Source organism: Sorex fumeus, unplaced genomic scaffold (genome assembly GCF_029834395.1).
Source record: "Sorex fumeus unplaced genomic scaffold, SorFum_2.1 ptg000086l, whole genome shotgun sequence".
In the NCBI taxonomy this organism is placed as follows: Eukaryota; Metazoa; Chordata; class Mammalia; order Eulipotyphla; family Soricidae; genus Sorex; species Sorex fumeus.
Genome location: NW_026606143.1, coordinates 41,266,164 through 41,282,010, shown reverse-complemented (window position 1 = coordinate 41,282,010; position 15,847 = coordinate 41,266,164). Strand labels below are relative to the sequence as shown.

The 15,847-nt window shown below is 51.7% G+C and overlaps 1 protein-coding gene across 3 annotated transcripts; it reads left to right on the top strand.

Moving 5' to 3' along the window:
* Positions 1–587: 587 nt before the first annotated feature.
* LOC130039326 (holocytochrome c-type synthase) lies at positions 588–14,258 on the top strand. 3 transcript variants are annotated; one of them, XM_056131191.1, is made up of 7 exons: positions 588–718; positions 1,266–1,400; positions 6,017–6,153; positions 7,235–7,383; positions 9,443–9,562; positions 11,751–11,837; positions 12,230–14,258. In XM_056131191.1, the coding sequence occupies exons 2-7, from the start codon at positions 1,289–1,291 to the stop codon at positions 12,426–12,428; spliced, it is 804 nt and encodes a 267-aa protein (XP_055987166.1). In that variant the 5' UTR covers positions 588–718; positions 1,266–1,288; the 3' UTR covers positions 12,429–14,258. The 3 variants fall into 3 exon arrangements, with proteins under 3 accessions (XP_055987166.1, XP_055987167.1, XP_055987165.1); XM_056131192.1 differs by having other exon boundaries at positions 626–779; XM_056131190.1 differs by lacking the exon at positions 588–718 and adding an exon at positions 796–950.
* Positions 14,259–15,847: the final 1,589 nt, after the last annotated feature.

Sequence of the window (15,847 nt, the reverse complement as noted above, 5' to 3'; positions counted from 1 at the left end):
GCTTCATAATCAACTGCAGTGAAAACGGACGGGATGCCGTTGAAAAGATCTAAACGGAAAAAAAAACGAATGCCACCAAAGCAAACCCACGGACGCAGAAAAGCTGCGTAAGGGAGCGGAACGCGACCCCTTGAAAATTTCAGGGAGCGGAACGCGACCCCCTGGAAATTTCAGGTCAATTCTCGTGGCCAGTGAGCCAAGAGGGCGGGGCCAGGGCGTGGCCAGAACGCGGCGGAGCGAGCGCAACCGGGAGGAGGGGCGTGGCCAGAGGGCGGCCGAGCAGTCTCAGCCCGGCGAGGGCGTGGCCAGAGGGCGGCCGAGGGTGGGGTCTCAGCCCGGCAGAGGGGCGTGGCCAGAAGGCGGCCGGAGGGGTTGGGCAGAGGGGAGGGGCGTGGCCAGAGCACAGTCAAGCAGGCTCAACCCGGCGGAGGGGCGTGGCCAGAGCGCGGCCGAGCGTTCTCAGCCCGGCGGAGGGGCGTGGCCAAAGCACGGCCGAGTGGTCCTCCGCTAGGAGAGAGGGGCGTGGCCGGGGCGCGCTCCTCCGTGATTGACGGGATACCGTTCTTCTCAGCACGTATCCTGCCGCCTGTGCGCCAGGAAGTCCCGCCTTCGAATCAGGAAGTAGCGGGGCGTGAGTGTGTCTGTGTTGACCCGGGCGACGGCGGTGACCCAGCGAGAGCAAGGTCCCGGCGGCACATCGCTGCCGCTTTAAGCTCGGGTTGGTGCTTGATCAGAGGCGGCGTCGGGGCCGCCCATTAAGACCCAGGGACACGAGTGCGGTGCGGAGGGGCAGGATGGCCGAGCTCGGTGGGGTCGGGTGGCGGGGTTGGAATGAGCGGGACACGCGGAGACCGTGCGGGAAGACTGACCGCGCTTTGCCCTCCACCGTCCTTTCCTTTCTTCCTCGAGTCCCTTCCGTGCGCGGTGACCTGACATGATGCCCACACCTCGTAAGTCTCAGCGCCAAAGATCTTGTCTGATTCAGTTGGCCTGCCCGATCTCGATCGCCACCGCCCAGGACCCCTTCCCGCCTGGCTGCCGCCTGTGGCTGTGGTTTCTCAGGGACCTCCTCCTTTCACCGCCCCCACTCTTTATACCCCTAGAAACTTGCCCCAAGCTGCGTGTAGATTTCACTTTAGTTTCCTAAAGGTTCCTGCATTAAAGTTGTTTCAAAGTGAATCCGCAGCCTATCCGCTTCCATAGAAATTACACAAGGTCAACCCGGGTCAGTCAACCCGTATTTAATCACTTTCGTTCCCTGGCAGGTTTGGACACTGGGAATCCAACCATGGGTTTGTCTTCCTCGACCCCGGCTGTTGCTGTTCAGACCTCAAATGCTCCAGATCATCAGACATCAGCCCCACCGTCAGGATGTCCAATGCATAAAGGGCAAATGGCAGGTAATCTCCCCTTGGAAACAGAATGGAATAGCAGAAGGAGTTTAAGAGAGGTGATGTACTCTTAGTGAGGCCCCTAGACCTGAGTAAGGCAACCTAACTTCAACTGTCTGCAGAGAAATAGGACTCTTAAGTCTCACCCTATAATCTGTAATATGAGGGTGTACTGTTTTTTTTTTCATGGGGTTGTTGTGGGCTAACTGAGCTCCTAGATGAGAATGTAATGATCACAGAATGTATGAGAAATTAGAAATATTCTTGAGGACTCCCATCTCCTAAAGTTGACCTATAGTACTGACACCAGTAGCTATCAATCTTGTGGAGCTAGCAGGGGCTTTAGGGCTCTGGGAAGAAGATTTGTGCAAATATAAGGTCACTGTTTATAAAGGATCAGAGAACCTCAGGGACTCGGCTTCTGCCACCGATGTGGAATCAAGATATACTGTAAGGTGAACAGGAGCAAGATTTGTTGCCGCTGGAAGAAAATACTAACTTTGTGATACAGTAACATTTGGGGGGACAAAATACAGTAACAAACCTGTAGACTTTTTTTTTTGCATCACACCAAGTGATGCACAGGGGTTACTTCTGGCTCATGCACTCAGGAATTACTTCTGGTGGTACATGGGGAACCATATCAGATGCTGGGAATCGAACCCTGGTTGGCCATGTGCAAAGCACACACCCTACCCGCTGTGCTATTGCTCCATTTTTTATTGTCATAAATGAGAGAATGTGAACCTAGTAGAAACCCAGAGTTTTGAACATCCAAAAAGCACAGCAGGGGGCTGGAGAGATAGCACAGCGGGTAGGGCATTTGCCTTGCACGTGGCCGACCCGGGTTCGATTCCCAGCATCCCATATGGTCCCCTGAGCACCGCCAGGAGTAACTCCTGAGTGCAGAGCCAGGAGTAACCCCTGGCATCGCCAGGTGTGACCAAAAAAAAAACAAAACAAAACAAAACAAACAAAAAAGCACAGCAGCCTCAGAGACAAAGAATCGTCTAGCCCCAAATGTCAAAAGTGCCCAAATTTAGAAACCTTGGTATAGGCCAGTGTTTCCCAAAATGGGTGATACTGCTTCTTGGGGGCCCCCGGAACTATTCAGGTAGTGGTAGTAGCCTTGGGTATAATTAGGGGTGAAGCAAACACTTTCTTTTTCACTTAAAGACAATGTAGATTTCCAGGGGGGAACTGGGTGGGTTTTTTTAAGATGGCATGATACTTTGGCAAGTTTGGGAACCTCTGGTCTTATTTTTTTTTTGCTTTGCCTTTTGGGTTACAGCTGGCCCCAATCACTCAGAAATCACTCCTGGTGCTGCTCAGGGGACCATATGGAATGCTGGGAATCAAACCTGGGTTGGCTGTGTGCAAGGCAAACGCCCTACCCGCTGTGCTATTGCTCCAGCCCCGGAACCTCTGGTCTTTATTTGTGTCCAGAAAACTGACTTTATCCCACCTCCATTGCAGTGTGCATCCATAAAAATAAGCCAGGCCCTGGACTGGAGCAATAGCACAGCGGGTAGGGTGTTTGCCTTGAACACAGCCGACCCAGGTTCGATTCCCAGCATCCCATATGGTCCCCCGTGCACCACCAGGGGTGATTCCTGAGTGCAGAGCCAGGAGTAACCTCTGTGCATCACCAGGTGTGACCCAAAAAGCAAAAAAAAATAAAATTTAAAAATTTAAAAAATAAGCCAGGCGCTGATGAACCTTCTGGATTTTTGAAGGTGAGCACACCTGGTTGTGTTCAGGGCTTCCTCCTGACTCTGTGCTCAGGGATCCCTTCTGGAGTGTTTAGGGAACCCTATGGGGTGCTGAGGACCAAACCAGGGTCAGATGCATCCAAGCAAGTGCCCTCCCTGCTGTAGTCTCTCCTGCCCCTGAACTCTCTGGTGTACATTTTTTTTTGGTTTTTTGAGTCACACCTGATGATGCTCAGGGGTTACTCTTGGCTCTGCACTCAGGACTTACACCTGGTGGTGCTCGGGAGACCAGTGGGGTGCTGGGGACAAACTCAGGTAGGGCACATTCCGGGCTAGATCCTTACCCACTGTACTACCATTCCGGCTCCTCTGTGGTACGTTCTTTACATGCAGAGAAGAGAATGGGAAAGCCAAGTTTAATTTTGAATTGATCCATACTTGCTGAAATTGTATCTCTGAAAGCCTAGCCTGATGTGAGACTTATGGGAGGAAGAACCAAGAAGGAACGCTAACACTTGCCCCCATGGTGGCTCACCATTGCCTCGGCCACTCTGTGCATCAGTGGGCCTCTGGTTTGGCACGGAGAGAGCAGCAGTGCGTAAAGCAGGCAGACTCCTTCACCTAACGGAGTTCTCCTCAGAATCCTGTGTGGTAGCTTTTCTCCCTGCTTAATGTAAAGAAACTTAAGAATGTCAGCTAGTGAGATGGCAAAGCCTAGCAGAAAAAACGCAGTGGCCTGGGGCTGGAGTGATAGCACAGCAGGTAGGGCATTTGCCTTGCACGTGGCCGACCCGGGTTCAATTCCCAGCATCACGTATGGTCCCCTGAGCACCACCAGCAGTAATTCCTGAGTGCAGAACCAGGAGTAACCCTGGAGCATTGTCGGGTGTGACCCAAAAAACAACAACAACAAAAAACCCCACAATGGTCTTGAACAAGAACACATTCTTCTAGACAGAAATACTTGAGCTGGATTTAGCCAGAGGAAGTAGGTATGCTTGTGATGAAGGGCCCCAGGGCTGTCAGGGAAGGTGTGAACAGGGTGTGGCTGTTTGTAGGAGATTGGAGGGACAGCTGCTTATCCTAGAATTCTTTCCTGCATAGGTAACTGGGAAAGTGTTGCCACTTCCCATGGTAGAGGTGGCTGAGCTACATGACATTAGGGCCTGAGGGTCTGGGGAAAGAACAGGGAAGGAGGTGAAAAACTCCTTCTTACAGGGCACCGATAGCACAGCGGGTAGGGCGTTCGCCTTACAAGCGGCCAACATGGCCGACCCAAGTTCGATTCCTCTGCCCCTCTCGGAGAGCCCGGCAAGCTACCGAGAGTATTCGATATGCCAGACACAGTAACAACAAAGTCTCCAATGGAGACGTTACTGGGCCCGCGATCAACGGGAGGGCCTTTACTTTAGGGGGGAGCGATAGCACAGCGAGTAGGGCGTCTGCCTTGCACGCAGCCAACATGGCCGACCCGAGTTCGATTCCTTCCGCCCCTCTCAGAGAGCCCGGCAAGCTACCGAGAGTATTCAGTATGCCAGACACAGTAACAACAAAGTCTCCAATGGAGACGTTACTAGGCCCGCTCGAGCAAATCGATGATCAATGGGAGGGCCTTTACTTTTTTACTTTACAGGGCACCCAGCATTGGGTGAGTATTCTTGGTGTTTCTTTTTTTTAAAAAATCTAATCTATCTCTGCTTTATTTTATAATTTTTTTTCTTTTTGGGTCACACCCGGCGATGCTCAGGGGTTACTCCTGGTTCATGCACTCAGGAATCATTCCTGCCGGTGCTTGGGGGACCATATGGGATGCTGGGAATCGAACCCGGGTTGGTGGCATGCAAGGCAAACGCCCTCCCCACTGTGCTATCGCTCCAGCCCCTATTCTTGGTGTTTCTGCTGCTGCCCAAGACAAGGATTCCAGGACAGGAACAATTGTCTTCCTGGGCCCCAGCTGGCCTGATGGCTCCCCCTCTCCTGCCTCAGGCCAACTTCCCTGTCCCATGGGTGCTCCCGTCATCAGCCTGGAGCCCGGAGCCAGAGCCATCCTACTTGCCCACCCTTCCTGCTGCTGTCCTTCTAGGTTCACACCTTCTCCCTTGGGTGTCACCTGGGTCCTGCACGGATCATGAAAGTGTCTCTATTGGTGGCCTTATTTGTGTGTGTGTGTGGTGGGGGGGAGACCTGTCAGCTATGCCCAGGGCCTACTCCTGACTCTGTGCTCAGGATCCCCTATCCCGGATAAGACGCACAGCAGGCAAGGGCCTTACCCACCATTCTATCTCTCCAGCACCAACGTTGGCTTTTTTGGCGGGTCAGCTCTTGCTACTTACTGGTGAGGAATCAAACTTTCACCAGACGGTAGTTTCTCTGTGTTCTGCTTTGCTGCTAGAGCAAACCACAAGCAGAGGGGTGTGCGACTTAACTCTGGTGGCCTTTGGAAGGCACCGGCATCTCCTGCCCGCGTGCCTGAGAGGAGGAAGGCATTGGGAATGAATGTGGGCCCTGGTGTGCCGTGGTTGGCGCTGGGGCTTGGGAGTCGACTTGGACTCGCCTGCTGAGATGTGAGCGGGGCGGGGACTTGGTAGCCCATCACTGAAACTGGGCTACAGTCTTGCAGCTGATGAGGAGGCTTGAAGGGGGGTGGGGGTTTTTTGGGGACTTGATTTTCTGGAGAGCACTCTACAAGAGCAGTTACCTTATTCCTTTTCCAAAGAGGAGGCTAGTTTCTAGACGCTTTTGCAGGCCTGTGGGATGTCAGGATGTTGCCTAGCACCGCCAGCAGCTTTACACGGCAGAGGCCTGCTCTGTCCTTCCATGCCTCCCTGCTTGGAAACTTAGCTCGTTGGGTGCTGGATTGGAAGAGCCAGCATCTTGCCTCTCTAGTGACGCTTTATGTATGATTTCTTTCAGGCTATCCAGGGAGTGCACAGCCGCCTAACCCAGCCAGCTCTGTGCCTGCCCACCAAGAACGCGCCTATGAATACGTGGAGTGTCCCGTGACGGGTGCCAGGGTTGAAAATAAGGAGAACCTAGATCCTTCCAATCTGGTAATAATAAACGCTCAGCCCCACTCCTTGGAACCTCTAATATGTTGAGTCTTTTACAGACTTGAGGGACAAACTAGAGTTTTGAACCCCTGACTCCACTAATGGTGGAAACATTGAGAAAATTTCTGGGATGTACCATTCAGTAGAGTTTCAGAGCGCACCCGAGAAAGAAACTGGGGGTTGCCTAGTGTCAGAGATCGCCTTCTGATCACACAGTGACTGGCTTGCTGCTTAGGGGAAGGTGGCAGGGAGTGTAAGTCAGGTTAGTAGAGGCATTTGGGGGTCTTGGGAAATTGTGGGCATACTGTAAAAGTCCAGTGTTTCTTTTGGCACCACTAGATGCCAGTAGTCAGGTGCCACCCATCCACGAAATGCCATTAGCGAGAAACCAAGGAAAAGGCCAGCCTGGCGAGAGGCATCTTGTGAGCATGACTGGGACAACATGGGAAACTGTCGAGCGACCTTCTGTGTTGTGTTATTTTATTCTGCGGTCACATTTTAATGAAGAGACAGACTCAGGCCTGTACTCTCAAGGGTCCCCAGTGTTTCCAAAGCGGATTTGTTGGTGACCCAGGCAACGTTTGTCAGAATTTCCTCTGAGAAGAAAGAGTGTGGGGGTGAATATACCCACCAACATCACCTGTCTGTCCTGTGAAAGACATCGTGACATGTACGCATTTGTGCTGTGATATGTATAAGTGGGAAAATGGGTTTGGGCCAAAGGCTGTGCATCACAGTATTGGTTTTTCCTTTTTTTTTCTTTATTTATTATTTTTTGGGGCCACACTTAGCAGTCAGGGATGGACAGTGCTCTGGCACCTTAATGGTATACCAGGGATCCATCCTGAGTCGGCCACATGCAAGGCAAATGCCTAACCCGCTGTCCTGTGGGGTTTTTAATCCTCAAAGAGATAGATACCAAATGTTCCACCGTGATGTGTATTTACCATTTACGAGAGCTGGGACAAGGAGAAGCTACTTTGGTATCTCAGTGCTGCAAATGAGGCCAGTTACAGGAAGCCGGAAATGTGGGAGCCTGGACCCTGCTTCCCATCTCAGAGACTCTCCCTGTTTTCTTTAGATGCCGCCGCCTAATCAGACCCCCGCCCCCGATCAGCCATTTGCACTGTCAACCGTGAGAGAGGAGTCTTCCATTCCTAGAGCAGATTCAGAGAAAAAGTGGGTGTATCCCTCGGAACAGATGTTCTGGAACGCGATGTTAAGGAAAGGGTAAGTGAGTAGATTACGGAGACTGTCCATTTGCTCTGGAAATCTTCTAAGAATGAAGTGTTCAAGAGGATTTCCCCAGGCAGGGAGCTAGTGCGAAGGGCCCCACACTCCATCCCCAGCACTGCCAGGTGTGGCCAAAAAGAGAATTTGCTTTTGGTTGGGGGGCCATGCCCCTCACTGCCCAGGGGACCATATGCGGCCCTGGGGTTCTGAGTAGAAATGTGGCAGCAGCTGCTTGCCAGGCAAATGCCCTCACCTTTGTATTCTTGTTGGTCCCTAAAAGACTGTTTCATCCCTCAAACATATAGCGAGTGTTCATCAGTGTATGAGAGCCAACTGTTTCCCATACTTACCAGCCTACAAATGCAATGTATATCATCAGTCAGGATTGTCACTGTCACTGTCCTCCCATTGTTCCTCGATTTGCTCGAGCAGGCACCAGTGACGTCTCTAACGTAAGACTTGTTGTTACTGTGTTTGGCATATCGAATACGTCATGGGGAGCTTGCCAGGCTTTGGCGTGCAGGCGAGATACTCTCAGTAGTTTGCTGGGCTCTCCAAGAAGGGTGGAGGAATGGAACTTGGGTTGGCCCAGTCGGCTGTGTGCAAGACAAATGCCCTACCCGCTGTGCTATTGCTCCAGCCCAATGTGTGTCAGTCAGGATTATCCAGAAAGAAAAGAAAGGGATTTGTGTGTGTGTGTGTGTATATATATATATACACACACACACACATACATATGTTTGTAAAGGGATTTTATTATAAGGGGCTAGAGAGAATACAGTGGGTAAGATGCTTGCCTTGCACAGAGAAGACCCGGGTTGGATCCCAGGCACCCCATAACATTCCCTCATCCCATCAGGACTGATCTCGAAACACAGCCAGGAGTAAGCCCTGAGTACCTCTGGGTGTCGCCCGAATAAAACCAGAACAAAGGGAGTTATTTTAATGAATTGGCTGTCCAATTCTGGAGGCTCCGGAGGACCTGGGGCTATAGTCCTGAGAGTGCCTGGGGTCGAGATTCCATACACTCTGGAGAATCCTGCCCTGTCTCCTGCTCCCCAATCAGGGGAGCCCCTGGGAGGTGTCCCGGCATAAGGGAGCCTTTGCATCCTCCTCGGCAGCCCGTCCTTCAGTCATTGCATCTCACACCAAACACCCTTAGTGACGCTTTGGGGCAGTCTGGGGCCCATATTGGGGCAGCCCTCACCTAGTCAGCCTGTCGCAGACAGCAAACCCAGCTCAGGATCAGGCAGGAGGAGTTTGGGGAGCAAAAGCTGTTGTAGAGGACACACAGGCAACTAGGGGATCCTCTCTCAGTGGCCCCAGCAGAAGAGGTGTCACCTTAAAAGTGGAGGGATTCCCCCAGGTCCCCAGTTTTCCGGTAGCTTGGCAGTCACACCCACAAGCCGCCCCTGGTGCCATGTAATCTCATCAACGGCCAAGACCTAGAGACTATAAACTAAAGCTCCTAGAAGAGAACGACACAGAATTTTCTGGACGTTATATTCTATCCATAATAAGCAATACAAAATAAATCGTCTACCATTGCCTTTTTGGCAAGTTTGAGTGGTGGTGAGACTGGTGTCGAAATATCAAATGTAACCAAAGTAGAGAGAGAGTATGGGGGAAATTGTCTGCCACGCAGGCATGGGAAGGGTTGGAACGGGGGTGGAGGGAGGAAAAGTAATACTGAGGATTTTGGTGGTGGAAATTGTGCGCCGGTGAAGGGATGGGTGATTGATGATTGTATGACCAAAGGTCAAGCATGAAAGCTGTGTAACTGTTTCTCAAGGTGAATCAAAGAAAGGGGTGGGGGGAAATAATAATAAAATAATAAAATTAACATTCTGAATAAAAAAAGTAATGTGGAGTTCATGCCCAGTTCAGTCAGCTTAATCAATGGCTGAATAAATAGCAGTACTCCTACATTATAAAAAAAAAAGTGGAGGGTCCCTGGATACTGGCCTAAGTGGCGTGGGGACTCTCCGCAAATATTTGCCTTGAGCTCGTGGCCATCAGTGATATTTGTCACATCGCACAATGTGCTCTGTCCTAGGTGGAAGTGGAAGGATGAGGATATCAGCCAGGCCGATATGCATAATATCATTAAAATCCACAACCAGAATAACGAGCAGGCGTGGAAGGAGATTCTGAAGTGGGAAGCCATGCACGCCACGTAAGTAGACTTGCCGCCTTCATGAAAGGTCCTTCGTGGCCCGGCCGGGGCCCTGGTACAGTGGGGATGGCACTCGCCTTGAGCGCTCCCACTTTGCAGACCTCACCTGGGAAGTCCCACGGGGTCACTCCTCCATCTCCAAGGGAAGGATTGGTCTCCTAACCTTGCTGTGGGAGGACGGAAATGCCCCCTCCCCATAGGAGATGGGCCACCCAGAGCCAAGAGGCCACTGTGGTCATGGCCTTGTGCCGGGCAAGGGTCTTTTCAGAGCAGTGCTCCTTGAGCTGATTCCGTATCGCTGCCGAGTGGTGGTTCAGGTGCCCAGTGCTGGCGGCTGGAGTGAGAGTCCAGCAGGGAGGGCATTTGCCTTGCACATGGCTGACTGGGGTTCAATCCCTTGCATCCCATAGGGTGCCCTGACCCCACCAGGAGTCATTCCTGAGCTCAGAGCCAGGAGTAACCCCTGAACACTCCTGGGTATGGCTCAGTACTGGGATGCGCTCCAGGCCTTTTGCAGCAGTTGTTCTGGGGTAAGCTGCTGGTTCGGGGACCCCCTCTGAGAAGGCGGGTGGGGAGACCCTCTGTGCGCCAAGAGCCAGGTTATGTCATTGGTACTTGACATTTGAAGCCCCTGGCAGCATGGGTTTACTTGGTTTCTTCTGGCAGAAATCCATTTGATGATTTTGAAAAGCGTTCTGTTTAGGATATTCCGGCTTTGACGTTCTTTAGTCACGGGCTGGGCACCTGGTGGGACCGGCTCTACCAGCAGGCTTGGCTTCTCAGTAATCCCCCATCAGTGGCCAGCTCCTCAGACACCCGCTGAGGTCTTGTGGTACCAGAATCCATCAGCATCACACTGGCCTTTTGAGCATGTTGACAATGGCATGTGTCACCAGTGGCTCAGCCTTGAATGTGGTTTCATTGATGCATATAGTCCAGTGCCATCGTCACCATGATGAAAAAGAACATGGTCTGGGGGCCAGGCAGGTAGCTCAGTGGTAGAACACAAGCCTCACATGTGAGAGCCCCAATGCCCACTTGCTTAGCTGCATATGTCCTTGCACACGTGCACTTGCAGACACACATGCGCTCACACACACACACACACACACACGTGCGTGTGCGCGCACACATCTATCTCTGCCTGGAACTGTTGAGTGATTGCCCAGGAAGGAGTCCCCACCCACGGCTCCCTTACTCTTGCGTGGGAGTGGGAGTGGTTTCTCCCTCACCCATGTAGAGAGAACCCCCCACAGCCCACCCCACCTCAGGGTCTTACCAGTGAGAGCAGCCGCCCAGACTCAGAACCTCGCGGGCCACATCCCTCCATCTGGGAAGAGGCAGTTTCAGAGGGCCCGCCTTGGTGCAGCTGGACCCCCGCTGTCTTCCCCAAGAGTCCACAGGGAAGGGGAGTGGATGTTAGCCAGACCCTGGCACCCAGCAGCCTGTGTGACACAAGTGGCGTCTGTCCTGGCATAAGTCAGCCTGTTTCTGCCTGACGGTGTAATGGACGGCTGCGGTTTCTGGGCAGAGAGCCGGCTTCCCGTTTGCTAAATGTCACACTTTTTTTGCTTTTTTGGGTCACAGGGGTTCCTCCTGACTCTGCACTCAGGAGTTACTCCTGGCGGTGCTCAGGGGACCATATGGGATGCTGGGAATCAAACCCGGGTCGGCCGCCTGCAAGGCAAACACCCTACCCGCTGTGCCATCGCTCCAGCCCCAATGTCACACATTCTTACTCCACACAGCTTTCGAAAAGTAGTCTGGGGGCCCATGAATAGTATTATTGATATGGGGATGACTTGGGGGCCATTCCTAGACCCTCGAAAAGAGCCTGCCAAGTCCTCCCCAGTACGAGCCCTCTGCCTCTGTATCCGGTCAGAGACCCGTTTTCTTCTGTCCTGTAGCACCTGCAGCTGCGTTCTCAAAAGGGAAACGTGATGGTCCAGGCTAGGCCCCAAGCCCCCACGCCAGATGGAAAGGGGGACGAGCAAGTGCCAGTCTGAAAGAAAGGGAGCAGGTGCAGGAACAGCCCCGATCCTGCAACACAGAGCGACCGTTTAAGCAGAGCTGTTGCCTTGAGTTGCTTCCAGAGCGGCCGTGCTCTGCCCCTGTGAATTGCAGACCGAAAAATGCCAGCAACCACCAGTTTGCAACCTCGTGACCTTTGTTCTTTGTGGGTCCCTAGGGAGTGCCCTTGTGGTCCCTCACTGATCCGGTTCGGAGGAAAAGCCAAAATGTACTCCCCGAGGGCAAGAATCCGCTCCTGGATGGGGTGAGTGGCATTGCATGCCGTTGGTCCAACGTTCCTTGGGCCAGAGCGGGCACCGTCTGGGCACCCTGCTTATACGGTAGAAGTGACATCTTTCCAAGGTTCCCATGGCTTTGACCCCGAGTCCCTTCCTCTCCGCTGCACCCGGAGCAGGGCACACTGGGAGCGTTGAATGGCGGCACCTCTGGGGTCTTGGGCTCTTCCTGCTGCTGCCATGATTGTGGGTCTGTGTTCTGATGGTCACCACCCACATCTCTCCAAGCCCTCGATCTAGACCCATCACAGGGGATGGCAGCCATCTCATGTCTCAGCTCCCCAGTTAGGGGGTGGCCCACCTCTGCTGGGTGCCAGATGTGGGCCCGCATGGGAACACTCCCTGGCTGTTCCCATTCCAGGTATGAGCTGCCATTTGACAGGCATGACTGGATCATCAACCGTTGTGGGACAGAAGTCAGATACGTCATCGACTACTACGATGGTGGCCACGTCAACGAGGACTATCAGTTCACCATCCTGGATGTGCGGCCGGCTTTCGACTCATTGTCTGCGGTGTGGGACAGGATGAAGGTGGCCTGGTGGCGCTGGACTTCCTAACCTGTGCTTGGTTAGAGTTAGGAAAGCTTGAGCAATTTTTTTTTTTTTTTTGCTGAGTGTTCCATTAAAGTCTTCCCGAATTGAATCACGCTCGTGATGTAATGTGAATGCCAAATGGGTAGTCGCCCCTCAGAGCCCGCCACTTTAGTGGCCGGCCACCAGGCTCTTGAGCTCTATTCTCACTTGGAATCTGATAGCCAATAATCCTAAATTCCCTTCCCACGTAGAGAAGTGGGGATAAGGCCTAGGTTTTACCTCGTAACTGCAGTATTGCCTGAATTTCTCATCTAGCCTGAGCCACCTCCGAAAAAGAACTTTTGAAACAAGAGCTACTTTTTTTTCTTCTTTTTGGGTCACACCCAGCAATGCTCAGGGGTTAATCCTGGCTCTGCACTCCGCAATCACTCCTGGCGGTGCTTGGGGGACCCTATAGGATGCCGGGGATCGAACCTGGGTCGGCCGCATGCAGGGCAAACTCCCTACCTACTGTACTACCGCTCTGGCCCCACAAGAGCTACTTTGTATTCGTTTTCTCATGAATACTTAAGAGCTAGATCTGAAAAGCAGATGAGATTTTTACCTGGTCAAATACATTTTTTTCTGGGGGTCCCACCTGGCTGTGCTCAGGTACTACTCCCTGCAGGCTAGGGTTCAGATCCAACCTCCCGTGTGCAAAACCTGCACGCCAGCCTGCTGGCTCTCTTCTTGGTCCAGTTCAAATAATTTCATGTCTGCTGTTAATTAATATCATTGTAAGTACTTCCGCTTTTGAAAACAACTAACAATCTAGGGCTGGAGCAATAATACATCAGGTATGGCGCTTGTCTTACACACGGGGACCCAAGTTCAATCTCCGGCACCCCATGTGGTCCCACAAGCCCATCAGGAGTGATCCCTGAGCACCGCCAGGTATGGCCCCAAAAGCAAAAGTAAAAAGTTACCCATCTTTTGAATGTCCCTCCAATGCAGTCATGCCCCTTGATTCAGCTAACCAAGGCGCATCCTGGCTCAGGCCCCTGGAGATTTCAGACTTGAAATATCCTTGCAGAATGGAAGGAGTTTCCACTCCCCCGTGATCTGCTAATATGAATATACTGGAATCATTTAGCTGAGTGGTGTCATCCAAACGCCCCCAGTGACATGAGATTCTTTCCCAAACAAGCTCTGCTGCTGGTCGCGTTGGCGCACCTGAGTCCTGTCTTCCTTCTGCCAGAAGCTTGCTCCCACTCCGAAGGCGTAATGCCAGGATGGGCTCTTTCTAACACCCCTTAGAGTTTGCTGGGTGTTGGAATTCATAAGGAAAATAAGCAGGTGGAGAATGTTTGCAATAGCTCCCACCTTGCTGTGTAAAGGTTTCTCAGGTTCATTTTCCAGGAGTACCAATACTGTGTATGCACGGTAACGCCGTACTCGCCCATGGCCAGGGTCTAACCTGCAGCCATCCTCGAAAGAGCCCCTTCCGTCTTTCGTTGGGTTTTTACAATTGCAGGGATGCAACCCAGGGTCTCACCCGTGCAAGGCACATTTCTGCCCCTGAGTCACACCCCCGGCCCCCATGCTGTTCCTTGTTGAAATGCTTTGTATGAATGACCGATAGGCTGCTTGTGAGACTGGGCTGTTCCAAATGATGCGGGAGTTTCCAGTGTGGGTATCAGGAACTCGGTTCCGTTACTGACTCCTGGAGTCTCAAGTGGACCGTTTGCCTTAGCAGGCGAGTGTGATCACCTTCGTATGAATTCCTTTGCTGTAGCTTTGTGTGGTTTCCAAAATTGTAACAACCCAAACTGTCTGCATTTCGAAATACTTGCATATTTGAAAATAAAATTGATCGCTCACAGGTTTTGAAAATCATTTCCTCGTGTTCTTTGAACCACAACCCAGTGGTACTTGGTGCTCCCTCTTGACTGCTCATGAATCCCTCCTAGAGGGCTCAAGGGTCAAGGGTCCCTGCTGGGCTGAAGCCGGGTCTCCTAGTGTAAGGCAAGCGCCCTATCCATTGTACTGTCATTTCACCGCCCTTGAAAATCGTGATTTTTTTTTTGTTTTGGGGCGACACCTGGCAGTGGTCAGGGAACCACATGGGGGTGCCAGAATTCAAACCCGGGTCAGCTGCATGCAGGGCAGTAGCTCTACTTCCTGTACTACTGCTCCTGCCCCCTTGAAAATCTTTTTTAAGAGTAATTTTACACAGGTATATTGCTCCATAGCTGGAAGCCTGCCTCATAAGCAAAGGGGAGAAGGCAGATGGAATAGAGAAGGGATCACTAAGAAAATGATGGCTGGAGGAACTGGTCGGGATGGGAGATGTGTGCAGAAAGTAGACAAAGGACCAAACATGATAACCTCTCAGCGTCTGTGTTGCAAACCATAATGCCCAAAAGTAGAGAGAGAATATGGGGAATATTTTCTGCCATGGAGGCAGAGGGAGGGTGGGAAAGGGGGGTATACTGGGGAGATTGGTGGTGGGAAATGTGCACTGGTGGAGGGATGGGTGTTGGATCATTGTGTGATTATAACCCAAACATGAAAACTTGTAACTATCTCACGGTGATTCAATACAATAAAAAAAAACCCTAGGAACATATATAAAAAAGTAATTTTTACACTGACTAAGCGATTCATCAGGCAGAAGAAATCTTTAGAAAGTGGTAGCACATCCGCTGGGAGTTAGCTGTTCACTGCCCTGCACTATTTTTTTTTTCTTTTTGGGTCACACCTGGCAGTGCATAGGGGTTACTTCTGGCTCTGCACTCAGGAACTACTCCTGGTGATGCTCGGGGGACCATATGGGTTGCCAGGGATCGATCCCAGGTCAGCAAACGCCCTACCCGCTGTACTATAGCTCCAGCCCCTGCCCTGCACTATTTTCAGCTGCTGAAGACAGTCATTGCTGCTGGTATGTGTTTTCAGGCGCTGGAAACTGTAGGTTAAGGTGTTCTTATAAACAAAATGTTATGACCAGAAACTGAGAAGTGAATTGTAGGCAGGTACTCCATCCTTTCTTGGGGTGAGCCATATCTAATCCATCCAGCACATCTGATGACAAGATGACAGTTGAAGTCTCACTGAGCCCGGCCAGCCAGTTGCATTTCAGAGCTGCCCTGTCTGAATCCAATTATACCTGGGGATCAACATTCTTCTGCTCTGGGCCAGAGTGATAGTACAGTGGGTAGGGTATTTGCCTTGCACACGGCAAACCCAGGTTCAATGCCTGTCACTGGGTGTAACCCTAAAAGCAATAAATAAATAATACCTTTCTGCTCTGATAAGTTTCATTCAGAGCCTCAAACTTCTTTTGGATATTCTTTAGGGCTCTTTAAGCTGTCTTTTGACTATGAGTCTGGATCATTGTGAATCCACAAATTAGCCCACAAGACTAATAGCGAATAAGAGGACTGAGACTGGGATTGCGTACTGAA

Bases quoted from the DNA above. Each gene is read 5' to 3' on its own strand.
- LOC130039326 (XM_056131190.1), top strand. The intron at 6,154-7,234 runs GTAATAATAAAC...TGTTTTCTTTAG, and splicing joins ACCTAGATCCTTCCAATCTG to ATGCCGCCGCCTAATCAGAC. The intron at 7,384-9,442 runs GTAAGTGAGTAG...GCTCTGTCCTAG, and splicing joins AACGCGATGTTAAGGAAAGG to GTGGAAGTGGAAGGATGAGG.